The sequence below is a fragment of the Oryctolagus cuniculus genome, chromosome 10 (assembly GCF_964237555.1).
Source record: "Oryctolagus cuniculus chromosome 10, mOryCun1.1, whole genome shotgun sequence".
Classification (NCBI taxonomy): Eukaryota; Metazoa; Chordata; class Mammalia; order Lagomorpha; family Leporidae; genus Oryctolagus; species Oryctolagus cuniculus.
In genome coordinates this window covers 56,730,112-56,746,964 of record NC_091441.1, presented here as the reverse complement: position 1 = coordinate 56,746,964, position 16,853 = coordinate 56,730,112, and the positions used below count along the sequence as shown (strand labels likewise).

At 42.8% G+C, this 16,853-nt stretch overlaps 1 protein-coding gene across 1 annotated transcript in view; it reads right to left on the bottom strand.

The window, feature by feature from the left end:
* Window positions 1-16,579, bottom strand: part of USP14 (ubiquitin specific peptidase 14) — a 53,509-nt gene extending 36,930 nt beyond the window's left edge. Inside the window, 3 exon segments of the mRNA NM_001082257.1 lie at window positions 7,034-7,066; window positions 11,234-11,379; window positions 16,462-16,579. Coding sequence (NP_001075726.1) covers window positions 7,034-7,066; window positions 11,234-11,379; window positions 16,462-16,477 — 195 coding nt within the window. The 5' untranslated portion in view covers window positions 16,478-16,579.
* Window positions 16,580-16,853: the final 274 nt, after the last annotated feature.

The window sequence follows — 16,853 nt, the reverse complement described above, 5'->3', positions numbered from 1 at the left end:
TATTTTCAGAGAACTGAAATCTCCATTATTGGAAAACACACCAAACACATCAATTATTTCAAAATACTCAATTTTATAATTATACACATTAAGCAAATAGTTATATTGAATACTGAATGAATATTACCTTAGTCTCTTAGTTTTAAATATTTATTTTACTTGAAAGGCAGTTAGACAGGAAAAAAGACAGGAGCTGCACTGTAGAGTAGCAGGATAAGCCACCACTGTGTGAAAGGCAGAGTTAGAGAGAGGCAGAGGCAGAAGGGGAAAGAGAGGTCTTCCATCTGTTGGTTCACACCCCAGATGGCTGCAATTGCCAAAACTGTGCCGATCTGAAGCCAAGAGCCAAGAGCTTCTTCCAGGTCTGCCAAGTAACCGTGGGAGCCCAAAGACTTGGGCCATCTTCTACTGCTTTTCCAGGCCATAGCAGAAAGCTGGATCAGAAGTGGATCAGCCGAGACTTGAACCGGAGCCCATATGGGATGCTGGCACTGCAGGCAGCAGCTTTACCCACTATGCCACAGCACCAAGCCCAAAGATACTAACTTCTAAGTATTGCCACCAGGGCAAGTGTGTGGTAGTGATTAAGGTCATACCACTTGGGACACCGCATCCCATGTATTAGAGTGCCTGGTTACAGTTCAAACAATTCGACTTCTTACTAATGTTTAGGCACCCAAGGAGGTAACAAATGATGGCTCAAGTACTTGGGTGCCTGCTACCCATGATTGGCTCCTGGCTTCAGCCTGGCCCAGCTTTGGCTATAGCAGGCAACTGGGGAGTAAACCAGCAAACAAAAGGTCTCTCCACGTCTCTGTCATTCAAATAAAAAGTGTTTTTTAAAAGTATTCCCACTGGGAACTGGTACTGTGGTACTGCACCTCTCTCTATAGTGCCAGCACCCCATATAGGAACCAGTTCTAGTCCCAGCTGCTGTTCTTCCAACCCAGCTCTGATACGACCTGGGAAGGCAGTGGAAGATGGCCCAATGCTTGGGCTCCTGCACCAGTGTGGGAGACCAGAAGAAGCTCCTGGCTCCTGGCTTTAGATCAGCCCAGCTCCTGCTGTTGTGGCCATTTGGGGAGTGAACCAGCAGATGGAAGACCTTTCTATCTCTCCCCAACTCTGAAACTCTGCCTTTCAATTAAATAAATAAAATCTATTAAAAAAAAAAAAGAAAGAAAAAACACTGGAGGACTTATACTACTGGATTTCACAGCCTGATTAACAATGACAGTGGAGAGTGCACATTGGTGCAAACATACATATATCAAGGTACTTCATAAAGTTCACAAAAACAGAATCAGAACACGAGCTTATTTTAGTACAAAAAATTTCATGCCCATGCATAATTTTTTCATAATATATATTTTCCATAAACTTTCTGAGGACCACTCAGATGCATAGATTTCATTAAAAAAAAAAAAAAAAGAAAAAAAAATTTAGACTTATTTATTTAAAAGGCAGAGTAACAGAGAGAGCACATCCATCTACTGACTCATTCCCCAAATGGCCACCACAGCAGGACTGGTCCAGGTGAAGCCAGAAGCCCAAAATTACATCCAAGTCTCCCACATGAGTGGTGGCAGGGGTCCAAGTACTTAAGCCATCTTCCACTGCTTTCCCAGGTACATTAGCAGGGAGCTGGAATGGAAACAGAGCAGCTGGGGTTCAAACCAGCACTCCAATATGGGATGCTGGCATCACAACCGACAAGTTAATCCACTGTGCCACAATGCCAGCCCCTAACTTTTTATTCACTTTATGTATTTATTTTTTGGCTGTTTCTTTGTTTGAAAGGCAGAGAGACAAAAAGAGAAACAGAGAAGAGAAAGAGATCATCTCTTTGATGGTTCACTCCCCAAATGACCACAACAGTCTCTACCTAGAGCCAAAGCCAGGATCCTGAAACCCGATCCAGTTCTCCCGTATGGGTAGCAGGCGCACAACTACTTGAACCTTTACCTTCTTCCTCCCAAGGTTCACATTAGCAGGAAGATACAATCAGGAGCATCAGTGAGATTCGAACCCAAGCACTGTAATATGGGATTCCTAGTCACCAGCTTAACCACTGCACTAAACACCCACCACTGAACCTGTCCTAATCCATATTTCACAAATTATTTTAAGTATCTTCGGACAAATCAATGGATGGGAATCCAAAACAGCCCAACATGTGTACAATCACCTGCGTTTCAATGAGGGTGCTGAGGTACAATTGGAAAAGTCTTTTCAACAAATGGTATTTACACACCTGAATCATTTCTTCACAACAAACTTAAGAATTTACTCTAAACAGATGATAAATCTACATATAAAAGCTAAAACACAGGGCCAGCGCTGTTGCTCAGCGAGTTAATGCCCTGGCCTGAAGCACCAGCATCCCATATGGACACCGGTTCGAGACCCGGCTGCTCCACTTCCAATCCAGCTCTCTGCTATGGCCTGGGAAAGCAGTAGAAGATGACCCAAGTCCTTGGGCCCTGCACCCGCGTGGGGTCCTGGAGGAAGCTCCTGGCTGCTGGCTTTGGATCGGCACAGCTCCAGCCACTGTGGCCATCTGGGGAGTGTTCCATCGGATGGAAGATGCCTCTCTCTCTCTCTGCCTCTCCTCTCTCTGTGTAACTTCTGACTTTCAAATAAATAAATAAATCTTTAAAAAAATAAAAAATAATAAAACCTAAAACACAAAGAACACAAAAAAGTCTCCTGTGACCATGACATGGGCAAAGACTTCATACAAATTAGTATAAACCATAAAAGAAAATTTGATATTTAAAAAAACATGGAAAACTTTTAACAAAATTATAAACACTAAAATACAACAGATTAAGAGAAAATATCCACAGCACAGACACCTCACAAATGGACTTTTTTGTACCCAGTGAAAAGAATATTCAAAACTTAGTTAAAAAAAAAACAAATAACCCGACAAAAACACTGGCTCAGGGTCAGGGTTCAGTGTACCAGTGTGGATGTCACCTGGGATACCTGTATCCCAAATCTTAGTGCCTAAGTTTATGTCCCAGCATGGCTCCTGATTCCAGCATTCTATTAATGCACAACTTGAGAAGCAGCAGGTGATGGATGCTTCAAGGAGTTGGGTCCCTGCCACCCACATGGGAGACTCAGATTAAGTTCTTGGCTCCTGGCTTCAGCCTGACTCAGCACCAGCTGTTGAACCAGCAGATTCTCATTGTCATTTTTTCTTTCAAATAAATAAAAATTATAAGGGGTACAAAATTTGAATAGATAGTAAGATAAACAAGTGCCCAATAAACTCATGAAATAACATTCAGCATTAGCAATTAGAGAAATGCAAATTAAAACAAGTATCACTAAATTCCCATGAATGCTGGTGATGATATAGAATAATTAGATCTCTCAATTACTGCTCACTGGAATGTAAAGTGAGTGGTATAACCACTCTGCAAATTGTTTGGCAGTTTCTTATAAAGTTAACTTAAGCTTACCATTATGACCAATTAATTTCATTCCTAGCTATTTAGTATTTATCTACAAAAATGAAGTTTTCCAGGAGTTTATTCAACATAGTTAAAAAGTAGAAAGAGACATCCAAAAATGAACAAACAAGCAAAAACACAGGGGACCAGCGTTGTGGCACAGCAGACTGGCATCCCTTATTGGAGGACCAATTCAATTACCATTGCTGTTTCCTGAGAAAGCAGCAGAGGATGGCCCAAAAGCCTGGGCCCCCAAAACCCATGTGGGACGCCTCGATGGAGTTCCTGCCTCCTGGTTTCAGTCTCAACAACATGCCTAGTGATACACTAACAGTCAGAGCTGGGGCAGGCCAAAGTAGAAACCAGGAACTCCTGCCACATCTCCCACATGGGGGATAGGGACCCAAGCAAAAAATTAGATCAGAAGCAAGCAAAGGGAATTGAACTGGCACTCACATATGGGGTGCCAGCATCATAAGCCACAACTTAAATGTTCCACAATATCAGCCTCTCAAATACATTTCTTTAGAGATTCTAAATTACGGACTGAGCAGAAGTGATGAAACACTTTTGCTGCAAACCAGAGAATGAAAATTGTCTTGTTTAAGCACTTGTGCAAATGTCTGTACTGCAAACTGAACTAGATAATTCTGTTAACAGAAAATTATTTTTACTTATAATAACTGACAAATCATGCTTTTTTAGATAGGCAATTAGCCAACATTTTATTAAAAATAAAAACAGTGGCAAGTCACTTCAAAGAAAACAACTGAAAATATTTAGAACTTTAAAGTAAAAGTTAGAAACTTTGTCATTATGCAGCTTTCCAGTAAAGATATTTCTGTTGAGGTCAGTAGTGATACTAATGAATGCAACTTTTTCACACTGTATAATGAAATGCACCAATACATGTAAGATCTAAATAATGCAGGAAACTAACCTGAATCACCAATACAAAAAAAATGAATGATTAATACAAAATCAAACATGGGTATGAGACTCCTTCTAAGCACAAAACAATAAATTTAAATGTACACAAGATCACCGATACAGTTTCAGATTCTATCCCTACAAGGAAACTAAAATACCATGTGTTGAGCTTTGGCGCACTATAAAATAAGTTTTTCACAATTTTTTTGAAAAAATCTATATAACTAGGCGAGGTCAGATTTCCTTCACAGGGGCTGGCGTTGGGGAACAGCCTGTTAAGCCACTGCTTGTGATCCCAGCATCCCATACTGGAGTACCAGATCAAGTAATGGCTGCTCTGCTTCCAATCCAGCTTTCTGCTAATGCATCTGGGAAGGCAACGGATGACGGGCCAAGCACCTGTGCCACTACCATTCATGTGGGAGACCAGAATGGAGTTCCTGACTTTCAGCTTCTGCCCAGCTCAGATTTGGTTGTTGCAGCCATTTGGAGAGCAAACCAGAAAAGATATCTGTAGAAGATCTCTGTATCTCTTTCTCTCTCTCTCTCTCTCTCTCTCTCTCTCCCTCTCTCTTTTTCCCTCTAACTCTGCTGTTCAAAAACACAAAATCAATCTTTAAAAAAAAAAAAATAATAAGGCCTTCATATCATTCAACCCAAAGAACACACTGCAACAGGCTGAAAACAGAAGCATGAAAATTCAACTATTTCCTATTTAGATAAAGATCTAATAAAAAATGTAGGAAAATGCCAGTCTTTTTACTAAATTTAATTTTGCCCAGAAAAATTTAATTAATATAATGTACTTGTTAAAGTTTTTAAATAAAAATGTTCTGATTTCTTATGTGGTAGACACTGATAAATCAGGCCCACATATACAAAACTCTTCAGGGTCAATCATAATTTCTAAGCACAGAAGGAGGTCACAAGATGAAGAAATCTGAGAACTGCCCATCCCAAAATGTAAAGTTTAACCATTAAAATATATATATTGAATGACTGATACTAAACACATTACCATAACAAGAGAGAAAAATATGATCATTTTAACAAGAAGCACAAAAAGCACAAAACAAAATTGAGCAGTCATTCATAATTTTAAATCTCAGTAAACTAGGAAAAAACATGACATCCACTCTTACCATTCTTTAACACTGCATTAGAGGGCCTAACAACACAAATTACAAGTCATCTGTTTATCAAAATACCTCAATAAAACTTTAAAAAATTAGGCCGGCACCGCGGCTCACTAGGCTAATCCTCCGCCTAGCGGCGCCGGCACACCGGGTTCTAGTCCCGGTCGGGGCGCCGGATTCTGTCCCGGTTGCCCCTCTTCCAGGCCAGCTCTCTGCTGTGGCCCGGGAGTGCAGTGGAGGATGGCCCAGGTGCTTGGGCCCTGCACCCCATGGGAGACCAGGAAAAAGCACCTGGCTCCTGGCTCCTGCCATTGGATCGGTGCGGTGCGCCGGCCGCAGCGCGCCGGCCGCGGCGGCCATTGGAGGGTGAACCAACGGCAAAGGAAGACCTTTCTCTCTGTCTCTCTCTCTCTCACTGTCCACTCTGCCTGTCACAAAAAAAAAAAAAAAAAAAAAAAAAAAAACTTTAAAAAATTAGAAATCATAAAAGTTGAGAAGAAATAAAATTGTCGGGGCAGGCACCGTGGTTCACTTGGCTAATCCTCTGCCTGCGGCACTGGCACTCCGGGTTCTAGTCCCAGTTGGGGCGCCAGGTACTAGTCCCGGTTGCTCCTCTTCCAGGCCAGCTCTCTGCTGTGGCCCGGGAGGGCAGTGGAGGATGGCCCAAGTACTTGGGCTCCTGCACCTGCATGGGAGACCAGGAGGAAGCACCTGGCTCCTGGCTTCAGACCAGCGTAGCTCCAGCCATAGCGGCCATTTTGGGGGGTGAACCAATGGAAAGAAGACCTTTCTCTCTGTCTCTCTCTCTCACTAACTCTATCTGTTAAGTAAATAAATTAAAAAAAAAAAGAAATAAAATTGTCATTATTTGTAAATAAAATGCTTATATACATATAAAACTAAATGGAATCCACCCAAAAATTATGTGCAACTATTTAGTGAATCAATTGCAAGGCCACAAGATGAAAATAAGAAAAATTCCATGTGCTTTTATAATCTAGCCATGAACCTATAAACAGCAAAAGTTTTTTAAATAGAAGAAACACTGAGAATCTAACTTTTTCATACTAGAAAACTACAACTCTGCTAAGAGAAAATAAAGAGCTCAATAAATGAAATAGTACATCATACTTAAGGATTTTAGTACTCAGTACTGTAATGGTGCTCATTCTCCCAAAACTGAGCCACAGATTCAGTGTAATCTCCAACCAAATAGAAACCAACAGGCTATTCTAAAATTTTAAGTGAATGAGAAGAGTTAAAGTATTCATAAAAAAGTTGAAGAACTTATACTATCTTAAAGACATTATAAAGCTTTAGTAATCAAGATTTGTGGTACTAGTATTAACTTAAATCAACTATATCAGTGAAAGAAACAAGTTATGGAAAAAGCATTTTCAGCAGATGATGCTAGAACAGGATCACATTCAAAAAGAAGGGCATCTGGAATTTATTTTGATTTAGTTAATAGGTTACTGCTAAATAATTGTCCATAATACTTACATTTTTTATTTTGATGTTTCCCCAGTCATCATCCTATTTCAAAGACAAACAAAAAACAATATATTTAACCATCCCTGTACAAGCTCAACAAAATCTAATAATTAAGCTATTTCAAAATAGAAATTTATTCTGTATTTTGATTTAATTTACAATCATTATGATCAAAAACAGTTTTTTGTTAAGCACATATAGCCCTAAAGTCAAGAAGCCTAACAACTGCTTAAACTGAATATGGTAACACAGTCTCAGACAATAAAATCAGTAGCACCAAGCACTAAAAAATAGTTAAGTATTAAAAACACTTTTAGCAAGTACTAAAAAGCACTTCACAGATGACAAATGACATATACTAATTTTTTTATGTTTGGAACTAGCAGAGCTAATTCATTAGCTTAAGACAATTTAAAAAAGTAACCTGTGAAATTAGATCTACTTAATTAGGATGACTCTACCTGATTTATCATCCAAACAAGGAAACTCTTGAGAATGCAAGTGCTATTACAAATTATACCAGGACAGCAAACCAGCCCACCCAAGGCAAACTCTTAATACTTGCATGTCCACAAATGCTTCTCAAGTCCCAATTAGCAAAGCAATTAACAAATGCTTCCACTTCAATGTGTTCGCAAAAAAAAAAAAATTGTTTTTATGTCCTGATCATATAACACATTCTGTTTTAAAGATTTTTTTTATTTATTTGAAAGTCAAGAGTTACAGAGAGAGACAAGAGACAGGGAGCCAGAGTTAGAGATCTTCCATTCACTGGTTCACTCCCCAAAATGGCCACAACAGCCAGGTCTGGGCCAGGCTGAAGCCAGGAGCCAGGAGGTTCTTCTGAGTCTCTCGTGTAGGTGGCAGGAGCCCAATCACTTGGGTCATCCTCCACTGCTCTCCCAAGTGCATTAGCAGGAAGCTAGATTGGAAGCAGAGCAGCTGGGAATCAAACCAAAATGGGATGCCAGCATCGTAGGCAGCAACTTTACCTGCTACACCACAATGCTGGGCCCAGCAGATATTTGAACTAACTGCAGCTAAGCTCTTTACCTTCACAGGATAAAGTCAGGTCCACAGAACTATTTTCATTTCACAGAAGGCATAGGTGCTCAATATATCTGTCTCCCCTCATTGGTGCACTAGTTATCTCTTTGGATACCCTGCTTTAAAGTAGAACATGAACTTCCTAAAAGCCTTCTCAGTTTAGAGACGCTAATCATAGGATTGACACCACTCTAATCACAAGGAAATGTAAATATAAAATGCTCCCTCAGATGACTTAGCAGAGGTCACACAAAGTTGGGAATGGCACTCAGATCTGCTTGATTTGTAAATCCCATGCTCTCTTGGTGCCTCACTGTGTTACTCTCTGACATTCAATTTCCTCATTCATAAAACCTGGATATCATAGGGATGGCGTTGTGGGACAGTGGGTTAAGCCATTGCTTGGGGTATCTATATCCATATCTGAGTGCCAGTTCAAGTCTCAGCTACTCTAATTCTGATATAGCTCCCTGCTAATGAACCTGGGAAAGCAGCAGATGGTGGTCCCAAGTACTTGAGCTCCTGCCACCAAAGTGGGAGACCCAGACCGAGTTCAGACTGGCCCAGCCCCAATTCTTTCCGGCATTTGCCAAGTGAATCAGAAGAAGGAAGATTTCTCACCCTCCCTCCTCTCATGCTGCCTTTTGAATAAATGAACAAATAAATGTTTAAAATAATAACAATGGGGGCTGGCATTGTGGTACAGCAGATAAAGCCACTGCCTGCGACACCAGCATCGCATACGGATGCCGTTCAAGTCCTGGCTGCTCCATTTCCAATCCAATTCCCTGCTAATGGCCTGCAAAGGCAGTGAAAATGGCCCAAGTGGTTGGGCCCCTGCTACCCCCATGAGAGATCGAGATCAAGCTCTTGACTCCTGGCTTCAGTCTGGCTCAACCTGGCCACTGTAGCCACTTGGGGAGTAAACCAGTGGATGTGGATGCAAGATCTGTTTCTCACTCTCTCTCTTTCAAATAAACAAACAAATATTTAGAGGAAAAAAATGGAAAATACACAGTTGAGAATTAAAACAAAATAAATAAAAAGCCTGGCACAAATATTCAAATGGTAGTTATTGGTAGTTACAGTCAATTTAATTAAAATTTTTCTTTAATTCTCCATAATATACCACTACTACATGGCTTAGCACAAGCTAGATTTTGAAGTTCACTAAACTCCAAAGGCTCAGACAGCAATGTGCAGAAAGTTTTTCACCAACATCTGTTTCACTGTACAGCAGACAGTACTTATCTCTAAAGTTAACCACAGCTCTTTTAGCATTTCACATTCAGCCCTTAAATAAAGTACTTTTTTTTAACGTGGACTTGCATATCACAATCGTAGAAAAATATCTCTATTATTTTTTCTGGCCTTTATCAATGAAATTGGTAAGCTTAGACACTTAAGTATAGTCAGTGTGATCATTCCAAACAAACTTGAAGCAAAATTACCTTCCCTCTCCTGGTTTTTTAAATAAAATGTATTTATTTGAAAAGCATAGTGAAAGAGAGAGAGAGAAAGAGGAGGGAGGGAGGGAAAGAGGGAGGGAGGGAGAAAATCTTCCATCCACTGGTTCACTCTGCAAGTGTCTACAACTGTCAGACCTGGGCCAGGCCAAAGCTAGCAGCCAGGAATCAGAAACCTTTTCTAGGTCTCCCACAGGATACAGGGGCCCAAGCACTTGAGCCATTTTTCACTGCTTTCCCAGGCACAGTAGCAGGGAGCTAGATTGGAAGTGGAGCAGCCAGGACTTGAACCGGCAGCCATATGGAATGTCAATGTCACAGGTGGCAACTTAACCTGCTGCCCCAGTTTTGTTTTGCTTTGTTTACAAATAAAAAAAATTATCCATATAGTTGCATATTTTAAGAAATAAAATTTTCCAGCATTGGGGGCTGGAATTGTGGCATAGTGGGAAAAGCCACAACCTGCAATGCCGACATCCTATATGGGCACCAATTTGTGTATCAACTGCTCCACTTCTCATCAGGTTCCCTGCTAATGGCTGGAAAAAGCAGCGGAAGATGGCTCCCTAGTTTCTGCCTGGCCCAGTGCTAGCCATTGCAGCCATCTGGGGATTGAACTAGTGGATGGAAGATCTCTGTCTCTCCCCCCTCTCTCTCTGTAACTCTTTCAAACAAATAAATAAATCTTTTAAAAAGAAACGTCAGAGTTACAGAGAGAGAGGAGGAGAGGCAGAGAGAGAGAGAGAGAAAGGTTTTCCATCTGCTGGTTCACTCCCCAATTGGCCATAACAGCTGGAGCTGCGCCAATCCACAGCCAGGAGCTTCTTCTGTGTCTCCCATGCAGGTGCAGGGGCCCAAGAACTTGGGCCATCTTCTACTGCTTTCCCAGGCCACAGCAGAGAGCTGGATCGGAAGTGGAGCAGCCAGAACTTGAACCAGCGCCCATATGGGATGCTGGCGCCTCAGGCCAGGGCATTAACCCACTGTGCCACAGCACTGGCCCCAAATAAACCTTTAAAAAAATTTTTACCCAGCACCGTAATAGTTATTTCTCAGGAAATAAAATAGATTTTATACTAATCTAAAACATTTAATACATTCAATATATCCTCATAGGAAAAAAAGTGAAACAATATGGATAATTATAAAGAGACTTCCATATTTGGTATAGTGCTTAAAATGCTGTTTAGAATGTCCACATGAGTATCAGAGCACCGGGGTTTGAGTTATGGCTCCACTTCTAATTCCAGTTTCCTGTTGGGGCATACCTTGAGAAGTAGCAGGTAATGGTTCAGGTAGTTGGGTTCCTGCCGCCCACATGGGAGACCCAGACTAAGTTCCAGGTTCCTATTTTCAGCCTGGCTCAGCTGTGGCTGTTGCAAACATTTGGGGAGTGAACCAGCAGACGAAGGGCTTGTTTGTCTTTGTCTCTCTTGGTCTTTCAAATAAATTTTTTAAAATGTAAATAAAATTTTAAATGATATTTTCATAAAATAGTGTTTTGAGATGGATGCCAACATTTTTCCCTTACACCAACGTGAATAAAAGTTTTAACCCTGTGGCACATACAAGCATATTCTCAGCATATAAAAAATACTTCAAATGCTACATGAACACTAAACACAATTTCTGGTGTTAAATATTTCCTCTAACTACACAATAATAATAAGTCATGAAAATGTAGACTAAATTTTACCTTCAATGTTCCTCCTTTCACCATAACTCTCTGTCTGGCTGGCTGGACACCAGTTAGTGCAAAAAGCTGAGCCTTGAACACCATGGGCGGTTCATCAGTATTCAATTCTACACCTCCAAATTTCTCCTTTCCCCACTTTACAGTAACTGCAAACAAAATCACAGTTTTTTTCATTTACAAAATAACAAGACTTCATATTTAAAAGATCCTTAAAGGGTTACCAATTAAATGAGTCCTTCATTTTCCACGCCCTCAACACCTACAAGAGTAACATGAACACAACAGGCCTCTTATAAAATTTTACTAGATCTAATCAAACTTTTCACCTGATAAATAAGTGAATTAACATAGGTTGACTGGTTTGCCCAATATCACAAAAATGGTTCGTAAAAACTGAAGTCTTCTGAATTCCTGTCCAACAACCTTTGCAAAATATGATGATCACATTGAATTCCTATAATAATGAGGTTCATAACCTTCACTATGTGTTTAATTAAAGAATCACTTAAATCAATAGAAGGGTAGAGGGAGAAGAACATCAGATAACTGAAGAGAAGAAAAATAATCTTTGAGAGAATAAAACACATTTATAAGAGGTTAAAGAACACAGATTTCTGGAAGGTAGGTATAGCAGAACTGAGAAAGTTGTCCCTCCACTAGAAGTGCTCAAATATATTAAGAATTCAAAGATATACCTACATCACGGAACATAAAAAAGTTCTGGAAGTAGATCATAATGATGGTTATACAACCATGTGAATATACTTAATACCACAAAACTTCTCACTTAAAATGGCTTAAAGAGTCAATTTTATTGCATGTTTTAACAAAATAAAATAATTCAATTAACCTCCTTTGGAATACATTAAACAAAACAAATAAAATTCAAAGATATACCTTGTTCCCACTGAAAAGTTTAGATCATCTATCTTTAAGGTAAGAATCTAAACATTAATTAATTGTCTTATTTCCAACTTCTGAAATCAGAACCTGAAAAAATGACCCCAACTCCGAATCCTGATTCCATCACCAGTTCAATGAATGTGCTGAGCATTCATTTAAAGACACAGTATCAAGCATCAGGGGATGCCTGGTAAACTTAAGGTCTAGTAAGTGAGAAATGGAGAATAAAAGTTAAAACAAATAGCAATATGTGTTTTTTACAGGCTACAGAAGAACAGAGGAATGCTTGATGAGTAGTGAAGGATTTCCCGGAGAAGTGTTAACTTTTGAATTATAACAATTTTGGGTTGAATCACAAAGAAAAGTATAAATCAGAGAATGAAAGTGTTCCTGGAAAAGAAGACAAGAGAAACATCCGATGGCATAAAGCAGCATGGTGTGTTCTGAGACGGAAGTAATTTCCAAAGTGAAAGAAAAGCAGAAGAAGAGGGCCTGGTGCTGTGGCATAGTAGGCTAAGCCTGTGCCGGCATCCCTTGCAAGTGCCAGCTAAAATCCCAACTACTCCTCTTCCAATCCAGATCTCTGCTTATGACCAGAGAAGACAGTTGGGAATGGCCCAGGTGCTTGGGCCCCTGCACCGTCATGGGAGACCCAGAAGAAGCTCTCGGTTCCTGTCTTCGGATCAACCCAGCTCTGGCCACTGCAGCCATTTGGGAGTGAACCAGCAGATGGAAGACCTTTGTCTCTGTCTCTCCTTCTGTCTGTAACTCTACCTCTCAAATAAATAAACCAACCTTAAAAAAAAGAAAAAGAAAAGCAGGTGAAAACTGGTACCTGGCTATGAACCAAGTCAAAGAAAACAAGTTATGATAAAACATACAAGAGAACTTCAAAATGTTTGTGGAAAATGGAATTTTAGAAGTTTATGTTGGTGCAACAAACTCTAAAATCCATGCACATGAGAGATCTTCAGAAAAATCATGGAGGGCCGGCGCCGCGGCTCACTACGCTAATCCTCCGCCTAGCGGCGCCGGCACACCGGGTTCTAGTCCCGGTTGGGGCGCCGGATTCTGTCCCGGTTGCCCCTCTTCCAGGCCAGCTCTCTGCTGTGGCCAGGGAGTGCAGTGGAGGATGGCCCAGGTGCTTGGGCCCTGCACCCGCATGGGAGACCAGGAGAAGCACCTGGCTCCTGGCTCCTGCCATCGGATCAGCGCGGTGCGCCGGCCGCAGCGCGCTGGCCAAGGCGGCCATTGGAGGGTGAACCAACGGCAAAGGAAGACCTTTCTCTCTGTCTCTCTCACTGTCCACTCTGCCTGTCAAAAAATTAAAAAAAAAAAAAATTTAAAAAAAAAAATCATGGAAAACATGTCATGAAAAAAACTACTCAAAAAATGTTTTTCCACTAAACTTCTCTTTTAATTCCATTTTCCCACAAACTTTTTGAAGTGCTTTCATACATACAGGCTTTGTTTTGTAGGCAAGGTATAATCCTTTAACAGTCTTTACAAAGGCCACTTTGGGGCCAGCGCCGTGGCTCGATAGGCTAATCCTCCGCCTGCGGTGCCAGCACACCGGGTTCTAGTCCTGGTCGGGGTGCCGGATTCTGTCCCGGTTGCTCCTCTTCCAGTCCAGCTCTCTGCTGTGGCCCGGGAGTGCAGTGGAGGATGGCCCAAGTGCTTGGGCCCTGCACCCGCATGGGAGACCAGGAGAAGCACCTGGCTCCTGGCTTCGGATCAGCGCAGCGCGCTGGCCATAGCAGCCACTTGGGGGATGAACCAACGGAAAAAGGAAGACCTTTCTCTCTGTCTCTCTCTCACTGTCCACTCTGTCAAAATAAATAAATAAATAAATAAACAAACAAACAAAGGCCACTGGATCACTCTAGCTGCAGCAGAGAAAATGGCTTTAAAGGGGGCACAACTATAATCACAGACAAGCTAAAGGCCAGCTGAGACAAACCATATTCTGAAATGAAAGAGAAGAATCTACCTAAATGTAGATGTGGCATAAAGGGCAAGCTACTTAAACTTTCTGCTTATCCATAAAAAATTAAACTTATCAGTTATCACAGGATTATAATGAAGACTAAAACAAAACTCTACCTCTCTGCCAAACACACTGTTGTAAGTGTTCAATAATTTTTACTGTACTTACCCTCAACTATTAAAGAATCTAGATACTTAATTTTTTACTCAAACTTACAAAGTGATACCTAAAATTTCTTTTAATTTTAATACAGGGCTTTTTGCTGATCCTGAAAATAAACATTCTCAATACGGAGATGTCAAAGGAAGGGACCTTGGAAAGCTACTTCAATTCCTTCATTTTGGAGATGAGGAAAAGATCTGATAAAATGAACTCAGATATGCATTTAGCATAGCGTTTAAGATGCTGCATGGGTCACCCACTTCCCTTATAAAGGGGCCTGGGTTCAAGTCCCAGGCTGGCTCCTGATTTCAGTTTCCTGTCAATTCATTTCCTGGGAGGCAGCAAGTGATGGCTCAAGTAGTTGGGTCCTTGCTGCCCATGTGGGAGACCCATACTGAGTTCTAGTCCCCTGGCTTTGGCCTGGCCAAAAACTAGGCTGTTTCAGTCATTTGCAGAATGAACCAACGGATCTCTCTTTCAAATAAAAAAAAATTTTAAAGGTTTATTTATTTACTTGAAAGTCAGAGTTACACAGAGAGAGAAGGAGAGACACAGAGAGAGGTCTTCCATCTGCTGGTTCACTCCCCAGTTGGTCACAATGGCCAGAGCCAGAGCTGCGCCAATCTGAAGCCAGGAGCCAGGTGCTTCTTCTCGGTCTCTCTTGTGGGTGCAGGGGCCCAAGGACTTGGGCCATCTTCTGCTGCTTTCCCAGGCCATAGCAGAGAGCGGGATGGGAAGTGGGGCAGCTGCGTCTCGAACCAGTACCCATATGGGATGCCAGCACTAGAGGCGATGGATTTACCCACTAAGCCACAGCACCAGCCCCTCAAATAAAAATTTTCAAAAATAAAACAACTCAAGGCTAGCACTGTGGTGTAGTAGGCTAAGCCTCCACTTGCAGCACCAACATCCGACATGGGCGCTGGTTCATGTCCCAGCTGCTCCTCTTCCAATCCAGCTCTCTGCTATGGCCTGGGAAAGCAGCTGAAAGATGGACCAAGTGTTTGTACCCCTGCACCCACATGGGAGACCTGAAGAAGCTCCTGGCTTTGGATAGGCCCAGCTCTGGCCTCTGCAGCCATTTGGGGCCTGTTTCTCAAATAAATAAACAAAATCTTTAAAAACATAAAATAAAAACTCAATTTTTTAAGACAGAGCTTTGGTGAGTGGTGGGATGTCTTAAGGGGCTGGTTTTGTTGTCTTTGTGGGAATCTACCATGTGTTTAAGTATTAGCATACTAACTTACTTAGGTAATCATCATTAAAGCATCAAATTCGAGATTCGAGTCCATCAAGAATGCACCTTCTTTTTGATTCATATCATTCTTTGAAAACGCAGAATATTCAATACAGAAATTAAGACAGAGTGAAGAGTCAGAAGGTGGTCAATGAATCATCCATCTTAGCCAACTGGAGCCACCACACACATTTCAGGTTCCGTAACTCAGAAAAAAATGTGACCCCTCACCAATACCTCAGGTTGCCATAAAGTAAATGAATCCTGTCAAACGCCAATCAAAAAGCAATGACGCCCGCCAGAATGTCTGTGTATTCCTCTACCTCCCAAAGCTAACACTAAGCTGCGGATACAGGAGTCCAATGCAATGATGATAAAACGAAAACGAAGCCCAAAGTGAGGTTTGCAACCCGCCACGGGACAGAATTGAAACTGCTACATAGGGGTAGCAAGGAGTAAGCCGAGGACGAAGGACAGCTCTCCTAGGGCCATCTCGAGAGAGATGAAGGCAAACCTCGCAACCCTGGTCCCCCCAACCCTCCGCGCTCCCTTCCAAGTCTCCACAGTGCAGCCCAAACGGATCGCACCGCACCTCCAGCTCGACCCCTGGCCTCCCAGGACATACACCCTCACCATTCCCAGCCCACGAGGGCAGCGACAGAAACTATTCTGCAGAGTCACGACTCCGAGCCGCTTCCCTTGTCCACTCCCGCTCCCACCCCAACCATCCGCTAGCCCGGGCGAAAGCGCTCCCACGCCGGTAGGCCTCCGACCCAGGAAGGGAAAGGAAAGGTGTCAAGGTCGACTCCGCGCCACGGCCACCCCGCACACCCCACCCTGACCCACCCTGGCCCGCGCCCCGAGCGCGCCTCAGCAAGGCCAGGCCTACGCGGAGGCCTAGCGTCGAGCCGGAGGGCAGGCGCGGGGCGAAATGCTTACCAGAGTAGAGTGGCATGGCGGAGCGGGGAAAAGGCGGCGGTGCAGGAGAGCCGGGCCTGGCAAGGGCGGCGAAGGGAGACGGACGAGCAGACTCTAAGGGCGGCCGAGGCAGAGGTGCGGCGGCGGCGGCGGCGGCGGTGGCGGCGCTGCGACGAGGCGTCTCATTCAAACCGGCCACTGGCGATGACGCAGCAGCACGCAGCGCTCCGCAGGAGTTAGAGGGTGACTACGAGGTGGAGGCTGCGCGCGGGCTGGAGGCGGGGCCTGGAGGGTGGCGAGAGGAAGGGCGGGGAAGGCGCGGCAGGAGCAGGCGGGGCGAGAGCGCGGCAGGAGCAGGGAGGAGGAGGCGCGGGCCAGCACGCGGCCCGAGCGCCCCGAGCAGGTGCGCGCCT